The sequence below is a fragment of the Lepisosteus oculatus genome, chromosome 1, assembly GCF_040954835.1.
Source record: "Lepisosteus oculatus isolate fLepOcu1 chromosome 1, fLepOcu1.hap2, whole genome shotgun sequence".
NCBI lineage: Eukaryota > Metazoa > Chordata > Actinopteri > Semionotiformes > Lepisosteidae > Lepisosteus > Lepisosteus oculatus.
This window is the reverse complement of record NC_090696.1, coordinates 64,205,185-64,223,745: the sequence shown is the minus strand read 5'-3', so window position 1 is coordinate 64,223,745 and position 18,561 is coordinate 64,205,185. Positions and strand designations below refer to the sequence as shown.

General features: G+C 34.0%; 1 protein-coding gene across 1 annotated transcript in view; it reads right to left on the bottom strand.

Moving 5' to 3' along the window:
* The window catches only part of LOC102688851 (glucosidase 2 subunit beta-like), a 220,000-nt gene that overhangs the window by 133,882 nt on the left and 67,557 nt on the right, over positions 1-18,561 (bottom strand). Inside the window, exon 10 of the mRNA XM_015345445.2 lies at positions 5,610-5,667. Coding sequence (XP_015200931.2) covers positions 5,610-5,667 — 58 coding nt within the window. The remainder of the gene's footprint in view (positions 1-5,609; positions 5,668-18,561) is intronic.

The following is an 18,561-nucleotide window of genomic DNA, read 5'->3' as shown; positions in this document are numbered from 1 at the left end:
TCCTTTTACAAAGGGAAATTTGTCTTTTCATCAATATAGATGTTCATTTCCTATTCATCATAAAAACATAGCTAATTGATTCTGTAGTTTCTTACAGATCTTCATTTGTGCTTTTTTTCTTAAAAGTGTTTCTATGTCTTCTCCAGACATTCTTTTCTGTGTTTTCCTTATCTTTGCTGAATGGTTTTGCAATCCTTTAAGCTGAACAATGTCTCATACAGTATACTGTATATTCCCTAATCCTTGTTTCCAGTTATTCCATCCCTAATACTTGTATCTTGTAAAACAATTACTTCACTGAATTACTGTATTAAGAAAATATAATGTCAAACTTATCATTTAAAATAAACTTTTTATTTTTAGGACAATTTACTGTGCACTTATACTGTAGGTTTAAAAATAAAGTCTATCATGTACAGTACTTCAGTCCAAAATGGCAATGGAAAGCAGGTGATTTGGAAAGAAAAGAAAAACACCATTAAATGACCATTCACTGCTGCCTTAAATTACACAAATTAAGTAAATTTGAGTAAAATTTTTGAACTAAATAAATACAACAATTTTCTGAAACCATTAAATGCATTCAGACTGTCTCTAACTGGTTACCTCCATTAATTGGTTCTAAGTATTGATTCCATTGATATTTTTTAACTGTGAAAGCCCCTAAATCACTGTTAAACACATCAATGCTTCCTCACTTAAACATACTGTATCTTCAGCAGAGTAGACAATAAAAGAGCATTATGACAATCAGTAAAACAGGTTAAAATTAAGACAGAAAAGCAGACATTGTCTTAATATAATTTAACACTCATTACTGATTTACTGATTATAAGTCAGAATGCTGTAAACATTACACAGATATGATGGAACATATAGTTACATATAAACCATGTATCATATTTGCATATTTGAGTTTGCTCAAGAATTGTCTGTGTTCAGATTACAGTTTCTGTTTTTTTCTCTTAATTAAAGCATGCAGTTAGTGCATCTGTAGGTGTCTTTCTTAATTCCCCATAGTGACAGCTGTAGTAGCCACTACAGTGCCTATTTCTGATTAAAACCTTTCATACATTAAATTTTCTAACATCACACAGCTACTGTATAACATTTCCATAATAAATTTAAACTGTCCTTTTACACATGGAAACTGCACTGTTATAATATACTATATATATTAATAAAGAGGATTTTCTGTTGTGAGATTAAAATGTACAGAAATATACAGTTAAAAACTGTATTTAAATTTAAATAATGCAATGTTAAAAAGTATCAAAATAAATTACCATTGATTTTTTTCTTCACATGTATGATTAAGTATGGTAGAATTATACTTTTTATACTTTTAGCAGGTATCGACTATTGTAACTGTTAGGTAGATGTACTGTACAAACTGCAGCTGACAGACAAGGGGAAGTAAATTAATGGTTAGGATATCAGTAATATCAGTGAAAGAACTATTGCACAAATTATGAGGTGACAGAACTTGGAAATTGCACTTGGAATATTTATTAAACAGGCGTGTTTTGTGTTGTTTATCTTTTCACAGCTCATTTTGTTTAACAATAAAAAGTAATTTGCCTTTATATACAGTTGTTCAAAGAATCCCTGACTGGAATGTCTGGTCCAGATGGAAGAGTACTACAAGCAGCTACAACCTGGATTTCTTCGGAGTACTGACTGTACTGTCCTCTAAGTGTGTCACAATTTGACAGCCAGCCAAACTCCCTTCAAAAATTACATCTGAGTCAGGAATCCAAGCTTCAATGTTTTATTGAACATACACTAAGCATGTCAGTCTAACATTAAGTACAAATGACCAGCAGGCAGTGCAAAATTGCTAAAACTCTAAATTGAAGGCAGAATACTGACCAAGCTCAGCCTTTCTTAGCTTCCAAGCTCTAATACTTCTACTACAATGTAATGCAGCTACCTAGGTTTAATGCCAAAGGGGCCTGTTTTTTTAAGGTAGGGCTGTTCTTTCATGCAGATGGAAGCAACCTTAATTTTTGAGGGGAAGATAGAAGTCATTTTTCTGAGAATGCCACCATCTTGTCTTAATATTCAGTACCAATGATATGGCCTCGAGACAAGATGGCTGCTTGTGAATTGGGAAAATCTGTAGAATGAGGCACAGCTGGTTTGAAGGAACAGCCTCACTCTGAGGGAGTGGAATTCCATCTGAGGGAAATGAGTTGTAAGGATAGGATCTGTGTGGAATTAGCCACTCCTCCATGCTAATTGAGAGCCTTATAATACCAGTTGAGAGGAAAAAGGTTTCAGACTGTATCTAGGCTATAGCAGGGAAGGAGGAAAGAAACCTTGTTAGAAACAGACAGCATTGCAGGACTTGTCAAGCTAGAAATACTGAAAAAAGACATGCCTGTGTTGGTATAGCCCATAAAAATGACAAATTTCTTCTTTGAATGTGAGCTGCTAGAAGTGTTTTAGAAATTGCTAGCAAAATAAATATTGTAGCTTACGTTACCTCTCACAGTCTGAAGAATACCAATTATTCATTCTTAACAAATTCTTTAGGTTATCTTTAGTCTTCATGGAATGGTTTTCATACATTTTTAAAATACTCTCAAATAAGACTGGGATTCACTTTATGAGACCAAGTCTCTTTAAATCTAAATTCCTCGTCTGTTCAAATCCCATAAAGAGTTTATTTGAGTATATTTAACAGTGGTGACGTGTTGCTTTCTAGAACTCTCCTCTAGAGCTGGCATGAGTCTGGAATATAAGACATTGGAAAAGCAAAGATCCTAATTGTTTCCTTCATGTTGTGTAACCTGCTTTAAAACTGTTCCTCAATTTCTGAGAAGCAATCAATTAACAACAGATGTTTTGTTAGTCCGGTCATCATTCATATAACTGAATTGCATTTACTGTATGAGTCTTTTTCAACACATACAAATCATAGTAACAGCACACATATAATACACAACAGAAGCACATAACAACATTGCAACATTGGAATATAAGCATAAGAAATTGACTGAGAAAATGGAGAATAGGTCAATTACACATGAAAAGCTTCAGTGAAAAGATACATATGGTATACTGTATGTTATAAGAATAAAGTCAGAATTTGACTGTCTACCCAAGGACAACCAATTTCTTATTTTTAAGCTACTTGAGTGAAACTTTGGATCGCTGTCCTACCCTTAAAGTGAACCAGTTTTAGATCTGAAGCAGGCCTTTCTTTAAGATTTACCAGTATCTTGCTTCATCTATATTCCCAACACTCTTCACAAGCTTCCCAGTCCATACTGATGAGAAGTAAAATACTATAATGCTTTTCACCATGCTAGACAGAACAGATTATGTTAAGTGAGAGATACACTATGTTAGGTTTGCATCAGATGTAATTCTTACCATTTAGACCAAAAAATTTTCAATTTTGTCTTGCCTGACCACAAAAACTTTTGACAGATGCTTGCAGTATCGGTTAAGTGCTTTATTGCAAACCCCACACAGAATTCAAGATGTTTTAATTCAGTTCCTGTTACTAAACACTCTAACAAGAGTTGTGATAGACCTCAAAGTGGGTTCTCTAACCAATTCCACCCTTGCCTGACTGCTCAGTCTGCAGGGACAGTGTAGTGATCTAGATATGATATAATGTCTGGTGCCTTCCACTTCTTAAAGATTGACATCACCATGTTCAAAGATATATTAAAGGGCTTTGAAATCTTTTAATACTGATCCCCGATCTGTTCCTTTAAACACCTTTATACTCAAGTTGTTTTGAAAGTTCATTGGTCTTTATGGTTACATATTTGCTTGAAATTCACTACCTGACAAAAGAAAGTTACATACAGTATACAGTACAAGTACTGTGTATATTTATTCTGAAATCATGTGAATCACAATTAATGCACACAGAGGTCACTCTATCACTGTGTGGCTCATTAAGGTAATTTTGTGCACATAAATTTTAAAGGATTTGAATAGTTATGCAATCACAACTTTTCTAGTTTAATCTGATCTACTTCTTTATGCTTTTTTGTTTTGAGTGTGTAGAGTAGGTTGTGTATGAGCAAATTTAATATTTATATTTATATAGTCCTACTTCAAAGTGTCATGACTGTAAGATTTAAAATAACAAAATGTGAAAACTGTGCAAGGGTCTGTATGTTTGCAAAACACTAATTATTTCTCTTTGGTTCATATAATTTGCATGGCCAATTTATGATTTAGAAATAATTGTCAATGCCATGTGTCAATCTGTAATTGCTATTACGTGGTTACAATGTTGTTATTTTCCTGCTATTATCTGGAAACATTATGTTTATGTATAATATTAATGTGTATTTGTTTTAGCTTAATTATCTTTTTTAAAAGCAGAAAAAGACCAGGGGGAAAGGGCTCCTGTGGGTCACTAGAGGGCAGTACTACTATGTAGTCAAAAGCACAGAAAACTGCTAAATTACAATTATAACCAAGCACTTAGTTCAAAATAAAGTGCATCAGAATCATGCATTAATACTGAATTTAGTATCCTAAACCAGCTGATCAAAGAACCTTTTTATTTTTTATGAGAACTTGCCTATACAGTAAGATTAAGACAAATAAAGAAACATTAAACACTGCCTCAAATATACAGTAGCACAAAAATTCTGTATTCCAATTTGCTGCTGAAATACTAAAGGCAACTAACTGTGTATTTTCTTTTTAATTGAAGGAAGCGGACACCTGCAGCTAAGTTGTGGAGTCAAAATATAGAGTCATTGTATCACCATTAGCTTTTTACTTATTTTACTGCATCAGTGTGAAACCAGGGATTTATTTTTTAAAAGTCCTGATATATTAAATAAGCACAGGAAATCACTAGTTAAAATATTAAGGGATTTTGTGAAATTCCTGTCTTCACAATGTTGCTGCTACAAGAAGCAAGTCTACATGTATAGTTCAGGTTGCAGTGTGGAGCTGTCAGTGTGAAATCTACAAGGGCACAAGTGGAGGGTGGAGGTTAATTCCACTCTGAAGAATTTTCTACGCCAGACACTTGAACCTCTAAACATAAAAACAGATCTTCCACAGTGGTCGTTTCTTTCAAAGGGATCAGTATACAGTATATCACTGAAGTTGTCTTTATTAAAAAAAAGCTGAAGTTTGAACTTGTACATTTTTTACCTTTCCAGCTTTCAATGCAGTTTTGGAAATTAATTTTTAATTGGTCTTTTCTCTTTCCCCTCAACTACTAAAATGGTATTGGCAGACCACATTTTTGTCACTTTGTGTTTTTTCAGTGAATTCTGACAACAGATTGGGAAAGAACCAGACAGACTGTCGGTGTGCATTCTGAAGTACACTAAAAGACTAAAAGGCTGCACTAAAGATGTTTATTTGGCATATTGGAGCGTGCCTTTATAGAGGTGTTTTAGATGACAATTTTCATACAATTAACAACAAAAAGTCCAAATAGCAAGGTACTGTAGGATGTTGCATATTTTAATATCATATGATATATATTTTTCAAGCTGATAACTTTAGAAAAGAAAAAACGTTGAATGTAAAGAAGGAACCAGTTTATCTGAACATAAACCCCAGATAAACCGCAGAGGATCATCTGGTAAAGACTGCTTTTCATCTTGACTTACCACGTATTGCAGCTTGGACAAGTGGGTCATTATCCAGTTTGGAAGGCCTGTCTTTGATCTAAAACCACAAAATAAAATACAACAAGGTCAAGATTATGTATGTTATGAGAGATTTTAATATAATATAGTTTTAAAGTTATAGTTCCCATATATCATATATACTAAATGTATAGATTAAGACCCAGAACACTCATAATATTGTTATACTACCTTATCAAAAACACATTATAGTAGTTGCTTAGGATGTAAAACAACAGTGTGACATCAAATTTAGATTTGTTCTTTATAAACAAAAATCTCATCGAAGGTAAAAAATAATAAAATCACTTTTAATCATACATAGGAAAAGTTACAGCAATTACATTTCAAATCCTTTAATCATTCATGGAAAATGTACATATTTCTGTTTCCTTTAATAACAATCGAATTTATATCATACTGAACATACAATCCTGAACACAGTGCTTTCACAACTATTAAGAATGTAGATTGTTCCCAGAAGGACTGTTCAAAACACAGCAAATAACCCTATAATTGTCAGGTTTAATGGGATGAACTGCACTTTACAATATTTTATTTTCCAACTGATAAAGTTGCCTCTTAGTATTTTGCACTTGGCAAGAAGTTATCCTAAAAAATATCAGTTGCACCCTTTTTAGTCATACACTATGTAAATACAGTATGATGTGTGATTATTACATAATGCATACATTATTATTATTAAAGGCTTGGTTGCAATAAAGTCAAGATTTGGGAAAAGGTACATAAATACTGTATATATAAAGGGAATCTGGCATCTCTAAAAACACATTTTGAAAAAAGTCCCTAATAATATGTATGTAAATAGAATGCAATCCAAAGTTCATACTCCAAAAGAAATTGGAACAAAAAATAAAACAGAAAGATTTACAGGTTGGATAATGCATCCTTCTGAAAAAGAAAATCATCCTGTAATCTTTATAGCAGTGCACAGAGCAGTGCTTTGCACACAAATCTTTATAATTTACATCCATAAAACACAAGGGTCACATTTATTCATGCCTCTATGTAATCCTTTAAAAAATCAAAAACAAACAAATCTACAATAACTTTATAGTCATAGAAAAAATGACTTCAGTTTTTTATTTTAGGTGTTTTTATTTTTTTCTTAAAGCTCTAAAAACATTTGGTGGAGTTTGTAATTGGTCCAGACTTCCTTATTCAACCACCTTACTTTAGTTATTCACTTAGTTTAGTTGTTTTATTGTTTACAAATGAAAAATACCCCCCCCCCCCCCCTATTACAGCTTTAGGGCGTTTTCATTTCATTTAAAATTACCACCTATTCTTGATGCAAACTACCATGTAAAAGAGGCATAAGAAACATCCTGTAATTTTTACCAGTTCTGAGTACAGTCCAGCCTGTTCATTAAGAAAACAGATGCAAATAACCATTTATAATGAAACAGACCCATAAACACAAAACTGTCATTCTCCACAAAATGTATACCTGGAGAGGAGAAGATGGGATAGCCAACTGTGGTAAATAATTTTCTAAATTAATCAAAAGACATTAGTAAAACTAATTTAAAAGTAAATTGGTTTGTGGTGGGAGCTTGATTAAAATGCATTTTTTGAATTGTCTGAAAATCCCAATCTATATCACATGTCCAATAAAAGGGAAACACACATAATGATTTTTCATTATTTTCAGGATAGAAAGTAAGAGAAAACATTAATAGGCTTATACACTAACAGTATATAATAGTATAGGCTTATAACATGTAAATTACCCAAATTACAAGAAATAGCAACTATGAATAGTTTACCTTGTACTGAATTATTAACATAAGTGGATTTGTTGCTGAGATTTCTTTCTTTAATTGGTGCTGACAGTTTGATTGTGAGTTTGGTGTGAATTAATACTTCCATACTGACGTCCACATATCCTGCATGTATAACAATTTTTTTCTCAGATTTCTTAAAATAGTTTTTTTTTGTTTTATTCTGCAACTTAACTTAAGTTAAGTAAGGCAGGCAAAAGATTACAGGTGCAGCTGTTTAGCACTATTTTAATGCAGAAGAAGCATCTTTTCAACTACCATCTATTCCCAAACACTTTTTAAAGCAGTTAATGATAAGAAAGTTGAGCAAACGCACTAACGCATATAAAAAAGAAACATTTAATCTTTTTAGGTTTTTATCCAGTAGCTCTGCACAGATCATGCTTTAAATTAAGGTGGGAGATGAAAATAGAAAGCCATTCATTTGAAACTCTTCTACCCTGCCAGCAGGTTCTGCTGCTTAGATATTACAATAGCGCACCAGGGTATTCGCCCACTGAGAGCCAAGAACATTAAATGAAAAGTGAACATAAACTCAGAAGCATTAATTAATTGACAAGCAGATATTTTTCTAGTTTATAATTATCATCAAACAGACTTCATTCTGTTTCTATCCAATGCCATTACAAGAGGGGCTTATCTTTTAAATACAGGCCTAATCAAAATAAATGGAAAATGTCTTTGGGATTTAAAGGCTGCACTTAAATTTGAGAAGCAGATTCAATTTAAACATCTCCAGTGAGCTGTGGTCATCACATAAGGACAATGCAAAACGAGGTCGCCTCTAATGCACTGTGTATTCTGTTTGGAACAGAAACTTTTTCAGCCTCTTTTCATTGTATTGCTGGAAAGAAAACAAAATTCTGCAAATTGACAGTTAATGCAAACTGAAACAGTTGCACAGCAATAAGCAATGATTATTTTCATTAGGCTGACTTGCAGGGGTGTGGAGTTCATCAGCAATGGAAAGCTTTGCCAAAATAATAATTAATTGCATTTATATAGCCCTTTTCATCACAGAGCACTTTACATATAGGAGGACCCACTTCATCCACCACTAAATTGCATCACCCACCTGGGCTGTGCTGTGTGGCAGCTATTATGTAACTCCATAATAACCTCTCTATACAGCAGATCAGACCGAAAGGTAAGAATTTAAATGCTATATTATTATTTATTGCCAGAAGCCATATCACTGTGCAACTCATAACTGGCAACCCACTAAAGCTAAGCAGGTATGAGCTTGGTCAGTACCTGGATGGGAGACCTCTGGGGAAAAACTAAGGTTGTTGCTGGAAGAGATATTACAGGGGTCAGCATTGGGCGCTCACTATGAATTGGCTTCATCACTCTGTTCTCCTCCCCACTGATAGCTGGTGTGTGGTGACCGTACTGGTGTACTATGGCTGCTGTCACATCATCCAGGTGCATGCTACACATTGGTGGTGTTGGAGAGGAGTCCCCATTACTTGTAAAGTGCTTTGAGTGGAGTGTCCAGAAAAGCGCTATATAAGTGTTAGCAAATTTTAAATATATATTATCATATGAGTTGTAGGGTAATTTTAGGTGACCCATATTATTTAGACGAAGAGAGAAATTTCTGAGATCATTAATGATGAAGTATTCCAGATTTGGTTTGGCAGTTTATCCTGAGAACAAAACTTCCTACAGAATGAATGTCCCACACAGGGGCATTGGTTTAGAAATTCTAATCCGGGTGGAAGAGTGCCAACTACTGGTCAACAACACCAACAACCACTTACACCATCAAACTGTTTTTCCTTTTCTTGAAGGAAGGCTGACAGGACTGATAAGGCTTTGCTTAGTTTCAGAAATCTGACGGTATTAATCTATGAAGTAATGATGTCGCTGCCAAATACAGAAGCACTTACCCACATATATGAATTACTGAGAAACTGAGAACATTTTATAGTTTATAGCTGCTTAAGAATTCATCATGAATATGAAAAAGTCTGAAATTTGATGGATTTTAAAAAAATCATAGATCATGTTAACCCACAAATAATGTAATGATGAAAGACAGTTCATCCATTTTTAAGTAATGATTTAAAAGGGAGGGTGACCAGGGAATTATTTATTTTTCCTCAAAAATATTTAAACAGTACCTTGTAAAAATCTTGAATTTTCAGCTGACTAGTATACTGTATATCATATTCACAATAGATAAGTACACGACAGTTAAAATTAGTTGGACAAATTAGAGTTACATAAAAATTGATTAATTCAGCACAAAGCATCAATTTCTATAAAATAAATATTGATTACCTCAGACGAATATAACATAGAGGATGGTTTGCTGGCAGAGGTTTGCAAACTTTACATGTACATGTAATTCATGAAATTACACTCTCCTCCTTCTTGTACAGTACATACAGTACTGTACTTGGCAATTTGTCATACAGCTCTTGCCATGCATTAATTTCTAATTGTGCCCAATCAGTCTTAATAATCCCCCTGGGGTGTATTTCCAATGTGCTTTGTTGGTTTTCTTTTTCTTTTTTGCTCACTTGACATTTCAATGACAAGATGAGAACATCAGTTCCAAAGACTGTAGCTTTTGATTTGGAAAATAATTCCAGCTTAGCTTGTATTCAGCCCCACTACAATGCTTTATAAAATCCTTCATCCACAAGCTTTTTTGCTGAGGATATTACTTAACATGGAAGAATTTAATTGGATGGAATGAAATCGGGGTATTTTGACATGGATACATTCAGCAAAACTTTCTCTGTGCTGGATTTCATTTTAACAGCAATATATTTTCATACTCTGTTTCATTCTTTGAGCCAGTTGTTTAAACTAATTATTTTGCCATTTTCTATGATTATTTTGCTTCTCAATATTCTACCCAAAAGATTATGTTTCACTGATCTTTATCTCAGAATCTTTAATGAATAATTATTTAGTTCTGCTTCGGTTTCTAAGCTGGTGCGGAATGTTGTGTGTAATTCAGTCACATTTGGCTAAATTGCTCCCTCTTTCCCCTGAGCTGAGAAATACAAAATGAATTCTGGGAAAAAGAGATTGTACAAGAACAAAACTTTAAAAAGAAGAAAAAATCAAACTGTTAATTAAAAGTTAATTAAAACAAAGTAAAGAATTTCACATTTTGACTGATTAATTTGAAACAATTAAATTTCTATGCATTTGAATAGACTGCAATCTGCTTATATTTTTCTTACACTGGGTATCTATACTCTAAAATATACAGTACTTGTGCTACTTATGTATAAGGCAATGCAATATCAACAGACATTTAGGAAATTTAAGATCACATTTAATGCAACTGCAATTTAGGATAGAGAAGGATAAATTAAAAAAAAATAGCAGAATTGGAGAAAACCAACAGCCTTAAAAGTGCCATGACAGCAGGAGTATTTCAGGCAACATCAACAGCAAGTTAAAGTACAGTATATCTGTACACTGCTACCTTAGTCATTAAAGAATTGTGACCACAAACATTTTGTTGCAGAGAGAGAAAATAAACAGTACATAATCCATGAGTGTATACCATAACTCTAATGAACATAATTTCTGACTTTTAAACAAATATTTTTCCTTCAGTGTGCTGCAAAAATTGAAAGACATGCTCTTCTAATCTTGTCTCTCGGTCGTAAGCAGGAGGAATTAGAAAGCATTTTAATATTTTCAATCGTATAAATAATAACTGCTCTATGTATAATTTACTCTTATTTAATCTCTGTGAATGTAAGTGGATGTAATGTTTAAATATTGAAAAAACTATTTGATGATTTTCTAGAAGAAGCAAAACAATATCTAGGATCACATTTAGAAAGCAGTCCCAAGAAGCTCCATGACAAGTATATGTCTGAGAATGCATCAGGTTCAGCATATTCTGTTTATAGCTAAAGAGAAGTTGTTTTTAAATTATTTGTTCATTGTCCTGCTCCAACATCAACAGGGCTTTGACACACCCTGGAGTGAAAAAAACAACAACATATGCTTTTCTGTGATAAACTACCTCAAGTCCTTCCCTTAGACTCCTCCAACAACTCACTTGTCCAAAATGCACAAGTTTCAGTTTGACCTGTTGCTTGGTCGGTCCGATACTCTCCCTTCCCTCCCTTCCACAGGTGGGGTTTGCGAAGAGAAGAGACAACTCATAATCGGGGACAAAGAAAACCTCAAATTCCTGTTTTTTTTAACTCTCACCTGACCGAATGTCTTACACCAACAGGTCTAGTGCCTGATGAGTTTGAAAACAATAATCACTATCTTACAAGCTCTTGATTTTAGGGTAAGTTGGAGAAAAGTCCCTTATAGGGCAATAAGCTCTACTGTATATGGCCATAAATGGAAGAAAAAAAATGTGAAGATAACATTGAAATATTTTTCCTAAATGTAATTACAGCCCAAAAGTACAGCCATGACATCAAAAAGCGCTTACATTGTGTGGGAATCCTAGGCCTAACCCTAGCTATGAATATTGCATAGGTCATGGTTAGGGTGTCCATAACCATCTGACAGCAAAATATGCTGCATTAAATCATGATATTTATATGAAACCACCTCACCAAACCAAACAGAATGAATCACTAATGGTAAAAGTCTCTTTTTGAGAAGAACTCTGTTATGGGAAATTTCATGTTGAATGGTGTTCTCAATGAGCATGGTTTCAGGCTTAACTAGGCTAAAAGTCTGGGATACTCAAACAGCTTTGACTTCATTTGTTAATATAACTGTGCATTCAATGCAAATCCAAGAGTCTGAAACCTATAATCACTGTTTTTGAAGCTTTTACTTTTAGGGCAAGTTGGAGAATAGTCCATTATAGGACAATTAACTCTACTGTACATGGCCATACATGGAAGAAAAAAATGTGAAGATTACAATGAAATATCACTTTTCCTAAATGTAATTCCTGCCCGAAAATACCATGACATCAAAAAGTGCCTACGTTTTGTGGAAATCCTAGCCCTAACCCTAGCTATGGATATTGCATAGGTTAGGGTTATGGTTAAGACTTTCTTCAAAGAGTGTCCATAATCTTCCACTGATCTGAGTGGAAAGTATACTGCACTGAATCAAGATAGTAGTCTAAAACTACCTCACCAAACCAAACGTAGTGCACAACTGAGTGAGTGTCACCAAGCATGGGGTGGGTTTAGTCAGCCATGGCTTTCTAGGGTTTCACTGATGCAGTGACATGTCGTGGTCTCAGTGAGGGACACAGCTGTCCTCCAATTGGAGCTCAAACCTCAGGTATTACCTGTGTTACCTGTGATGTGTTAACTGGTGAGTGACTACACCTCTTCATTCTCCTTCGCGCAGTCATGGTCACAGGCATGAGTGGGTAAAACAAAAATAACTGGCAATTACACATACCTGTATAAAAAAAATGCTCTCCACAATAAAAAATGAACATAAAGTATTTCCTTGCGTAGGTTGTTTTTAATTCTTTGATTCCTCTTTCTTCCTCCTTTAGGGTATACAAATAGATTGTATAATAATTGACATTGATAAGGGAAGAGAAATAACTGCATTTTAGACTCTCCAGGATGAAAGCAGCAGGATGAAAGATTTTCAGCTCTGCCAAACTTTGAAGTCCGCTTGCAGAAAGTCTGGTCTCTCCATGTAAACTTTAAGACTTGATTTCTACTAGCACTCCCCTTAGATACTATACTGTATATTGCATTTTAATCCTATAATTATGTACTTAATTACAATGTGGCATTTATTAGATAGGTTCGCAGATTGTCAGATAATGTGGCATTTCTGTTTTCTATAATTATGAACTGCTTTCAGGCAATTCCCTTTTCCTCACTACTTAGAAAAAACAGGCTTTATATTCTAGCAGATATTTTAATGACAATGGTCTCCATTTGTTCCCAGATCTGTCAGTTTAATAGAAACTGCCTGGGTCCTCTTTCTTTTAACTTACATCTCGGTCTGCAGTGCATGCCTACGTCATACCATTGGGACTTAGGTTTTTACACAACTTGTGCATAACCTGTTGGACTTCTTCCTCTGTTTATACTATCCTATTCATCAAATGATTCACTTCATTTTTCTTCATAGAGCATCCTCAACACATCATTGATGCCATCATATGAAACGTTTTCCTAATCCATTATATATAATATCCAGAGTATATACGGTACATTAAAACACATTAAATAAGAATTTATTTTATGTTTATTTACGCTTTGTAATGCCCGAGTGAAAAACAAATGCTCCAACATTTTGGAAAGTAAAAAATGTTATAAATTAAAACCTAGAAAAATGGGTAAGGTACATGTACACCCTTCTGAGTTACTACTTTGTGGAAGCACCGTTTGCTTGAATTACAGACATAATTATTGGATAGGTCTTTACCAATGTAGCAAGCTACTGACTGACCTTTACTAAACTCACTTTGACAGATTCGATTTCTCAGTTAAATACACTTAAAATCTGTAAATTACAAAACAAGGTGAGCTGTGTATTACCCAATCTTCCACAACATTTCTGCCACTTAGAGCTTTGCCTCATCAGTCACTCAAGCACAATTAAGAGGTGTTGCAGATCACTTATTTAATTTTTAACTCACATTCAGTCAACAGGAATGTGTATATGGTTGTTTAACAAGACATTCCAACAATATTATTTTCAAAATATCTGTGATAATTACAACTTCAACATTTAAAATAATTATTGTTATTGATGAAGGAGGTAAACAAGCTTTGAGAAATTGGAAAATTGAAATTTAACTGGCTCTCCCTATCACACTCATCATTGTGGTCTGTTACCTGATTGACTGGCCCTATCTGCATATTAGATAAATGCTTCAATGGTTTAGGTTAATTGTCATATATTTAACTAAGAAAACTTCCTGTCTTCATTATTTATTGTATGTCTTTATACCTTATACAATTTACAGTAATATGTATCACTTTTACCAAATTGAACCTCAAAAGTGCAACTACTCACAGTAAGTCTCAATAAGACAAATCCATACACTTCTGTATTTTTAAGGCATTTTCAGTTGTGTTTCAATCTTTGCGGTTTTGTTAAGTTATATTATTTACATTGCATTGACCATTTTTTTCTTTCCCTGCTCTGTTTTTTTTAATCAGCAAAGGTGTATAGTACAGTACGTCTCTTGACCATGTCATTACTATAAACAAGAATTTGCTCTCAGAAGACTTAAAAAGAGTAAAAGGAGGTGGTAAGACAATGAAAAATTAGCTCTCCATTGAGATGAAAACAGTTATTACTGTCCTGAATGAATAACTCATTATAGATGTTACATCATAATCATACAGACAGTGCCATGGTACAGTATGTTACAGCCTGAGAGCTGCCTTCTTTTCCAAGGAAGTCTCCTGGAAATGTTTCATCCTTTGGGATAACTCAATTTTAAAACATTTTCAAAAAAGTAAAAAATAAATTTAGCAAAATAACACACTGGACTAACAAAAGAATACTCAAACAGATAATATTATAATAATACTTTTGCCGTCAAGTTACATGGTTGTGCTCACTGTTACACAGAGTACTTTTTGTTAGGCATATCCCTTTGTTTGAATATACTGACTCAAAATTTAAAAAAGAGCCACACTGGCTAAAGTCATGGACGGAGACATAGCAAATTATAAATTATGTGTATTGAATACACATAAGGTAAAACAAAAAAGTACAGTATGCATGCTGGTAGTAAGCAGGATATTATTCACTGGGAAAATTGTAAAGCGCATCTTTTTCAAAATTCAGGCAGAAATGCACTGAACAAATAAGAAACTTGCTTAAGAGTAAAGGGTTTACAATATGAATCCAAAAGTCTTATATTACAGAGTTTACTTCTGGACAGCACTTTCTAAACTTAAGAATAATCATACAACATGGCACATACTGTATAACATACTACAGTAGTATCATAAGGGTTTCTCGGTACTGTACAATTCACCACATTGTATACATAAAATACCTAAACACAGCTGAAATGTTGAGACACAAATATTGGGCCATATATGATAAGGTACACTGTATTCATAGGCTTATCATTAAATGAGGTGTGCCTTTTACATAAGGATTATTTGTGAATGAAATGCCTCAAGGCATTTACCTTGTTAACTATACAGTACATTACCAAGACTGCACAATGATGACAGAGACAGGCAATGTTCTGTGTACAGTATCTAAAATTCTTTCAGCTACGGCATTTTTTCTTGGATAAGACCTCTTCAGAAATAGGTGCACATATGCTAGGACTTACTTTACATTTCCTTGTGTTATTTATAGCACAAATGTAATGCATTCTGTAATATTTAAGGACCAAAGGAAGAAATAATACATCTATTATAAATGAACTAATATAAACAGAGTTTCATGCTCCACATACAGTATGTACCTGCATACAGTATATACTGTAAAACTGTTGCTTTAAATGCAACATATGCACACAAAAAGGGACTCTTCTATTTGGTCTTCAACTGATCTGTCACAACAGAATTATGTATAATGCATGTCTTTGTAATAGAGATAAGCTTAGAAAAAGACAGTACTACCGGGCAAATACATACAGACTAAAAGTAAGGAGAAACATAATGAATTACATTATGTATTACATATCTCAAAATGTGCCTTAGATGCTCTTTGAAATCACATCACTTATGCCAAGCAATCTTTGTAAAACAACAAAGAGAACCCTGGAACACACATGCATACTGTACCACATGAATACATTAATGAAAATACACATCCAGATAAAAAAAAATGACAGTAAAATGACCACTGTTTCTGTGTATATTTGGCTTCTTATATCAATCTATACTATATTTCATTACCTTACTATGCTCATTCAGTTTTATCACTATTGCTCAGATATATTTATATCCATCAATTTTCATACTACTTTTGCCAGTACAGGGTCGCTGGAGAGCTAGAACCTATCCCACCAAGCAATGTGTACAAGGCAGGGAACACCCTGGATGGGATGCCTGTCCATCATCGGGCGAACACTGACATAGATACACACACACAATCACACCGGGCCAAACTTCCCATAAGCCAACTACCAGTATATCTTTGGAATGTGGGAGGAAACTGGAGAGCTCGCAGGAAACGCAAACAAGAGCACACGCAAACACGTGGAGAACATACAAACTTCATGCAGATAGCACCCCAGGAACTGAACTCAGTGCTGCAAGGCAGCAATGCTATCCACTGTGCCACCATGCTGTCCATCTATATGTAATAAAAATAGAGGCATTTATTTACTTAAAAATTGTGTACTGTGTCTATAACATGCAGATATTCTTTATCATACAGTATGTTGTAGATGCACAGTTCTTTAATGCATGTGTATGTTTTGAAAGAAATGTGGTTTCAGTGAATAAAGTATTTACTGTAAAAAAAAACTAAAAATTATCCACATATTCTTTTTTATTTTGGAATTAATGAAACTAAGTAGAATAGCATTAACTCTTCAAATACAAATGGAGCACCCCGTATTCAGTTACATGCTTTTAAAAATTCATAGTTACTTTCAGTGTCCATAAGATTCTCAGGATGATCTTGCATTTAGCAATCTAAAGAAGTACCTCTTCAAGACACAGTTGAATAGATCCAATTGTGTGTCTGCTCTGCTGGCTGTTCAAAGATAATAAATGAATAATAAATTGTCAAAATGGTCTCCAGAGGAAAGGTTGAGAACATTTTTATGATAGTGTGGGTATGCTTCACAGCATTACACAAATGAAAAAATGAAGACAAAAAAATTATACAAAGCCACATTTTCTGTAAACTGTCCCAGCGATCTGCATGATATCATGGTGAGCCTACAGCACACTCCTGTAATAGCACAGCATATATACAATCTTATATCCTGGATAGACTCCTGTACAGTGTGACATCCAGGATATTAAACTAGACTGTGGCTGGCTCAATTACAGTAACAGGTCACAGGCAGCTCTGGAATTTTCTTCCTTTATTTAAACTTTATTTGCTTGCTTTTTGTCTATTGTAAATAGTCGTTGGACTCCCCCACCACCATCAAGCCAATGCAATCAGTGATTTTTCCCCTTAAAATCTTTGTCAGCCACTCTAATTTATGTATAAAACTCACAATTCTTCAAATCATAACGAAAAGAACAAATGTTTCTTCCCTAAAGGCTCTTTTTTTGAGAAAAGTGTCACAAATAGATCCTTAAATTCATGCCAGATTCAACCAACACTGTTATCTTTTTGTTATTAATATAGAATATCCATTGTGCATTTATGCTTATATACAGAATACTATATTAATCTTTGTTGACTAAACATCAGTTTATTTTCACAGACGTTACAGGCTTTGAATCTCATTGCTGTAAGATATCTTCCTACACTTCACTGAAACCCACATGGATTTCTAAGAGGATGCCTCTTATTACTGCATTGGTTTCAAAGGGGCAAATGGTTAATATGTAATCCCAAAGCCTTTACACTGGCAGTGCAATACATGTGGGTTGATGGTAGTACAGTGTCAGCTTCCATCTGTCATAACCCATTACGTGCTTTTATCAGAGCTGGAAGACTGAAACCAAGTTAATGTACACAATGCAATATTTATCAAACTTCCCTGAGACATATTTTTCTCTAAAAAATTAAAAAGCTTTGGGTTATTATTATTTTAATTCGTATATTTTTAGTGTACCGCTAATGGTTCTTGCAGGAGTATTACATTAATTTAAATATCACTGTTTCCAAAGCATTTCTTGTACAGCATGTATTTGATTGAAAGCTCTAAGAACAAATGGAACTATTTCCACTGTTTTGCAATCTTAGATTCAAACATCCAACAAAACACTATCTAAGGGAAGCACCTGACTGACACAATTCATAAGTCATGTTTAAAAGTCTTTAAATTGGGCTAACATACAGTAACGTTTTCACTGCCCACGCCCCAAGCCCGATATCTTTCTTCCATGTTAAGCACTTCCAGTAGGTGACATGAAATATGTGCAGATGGTTGATTTAAAAGCATTTTTTCATATTTCTCTTAATCTATGAAACCTTCAAGAAAGGTATGACATTTTTATTTCCTAAAATTCATGTTTTCTACTCTGACAAACATGTGGTTGGTACCACCATAGTCCTCAATAGAGACCTTCTAAAGTCTCTATTCCCTG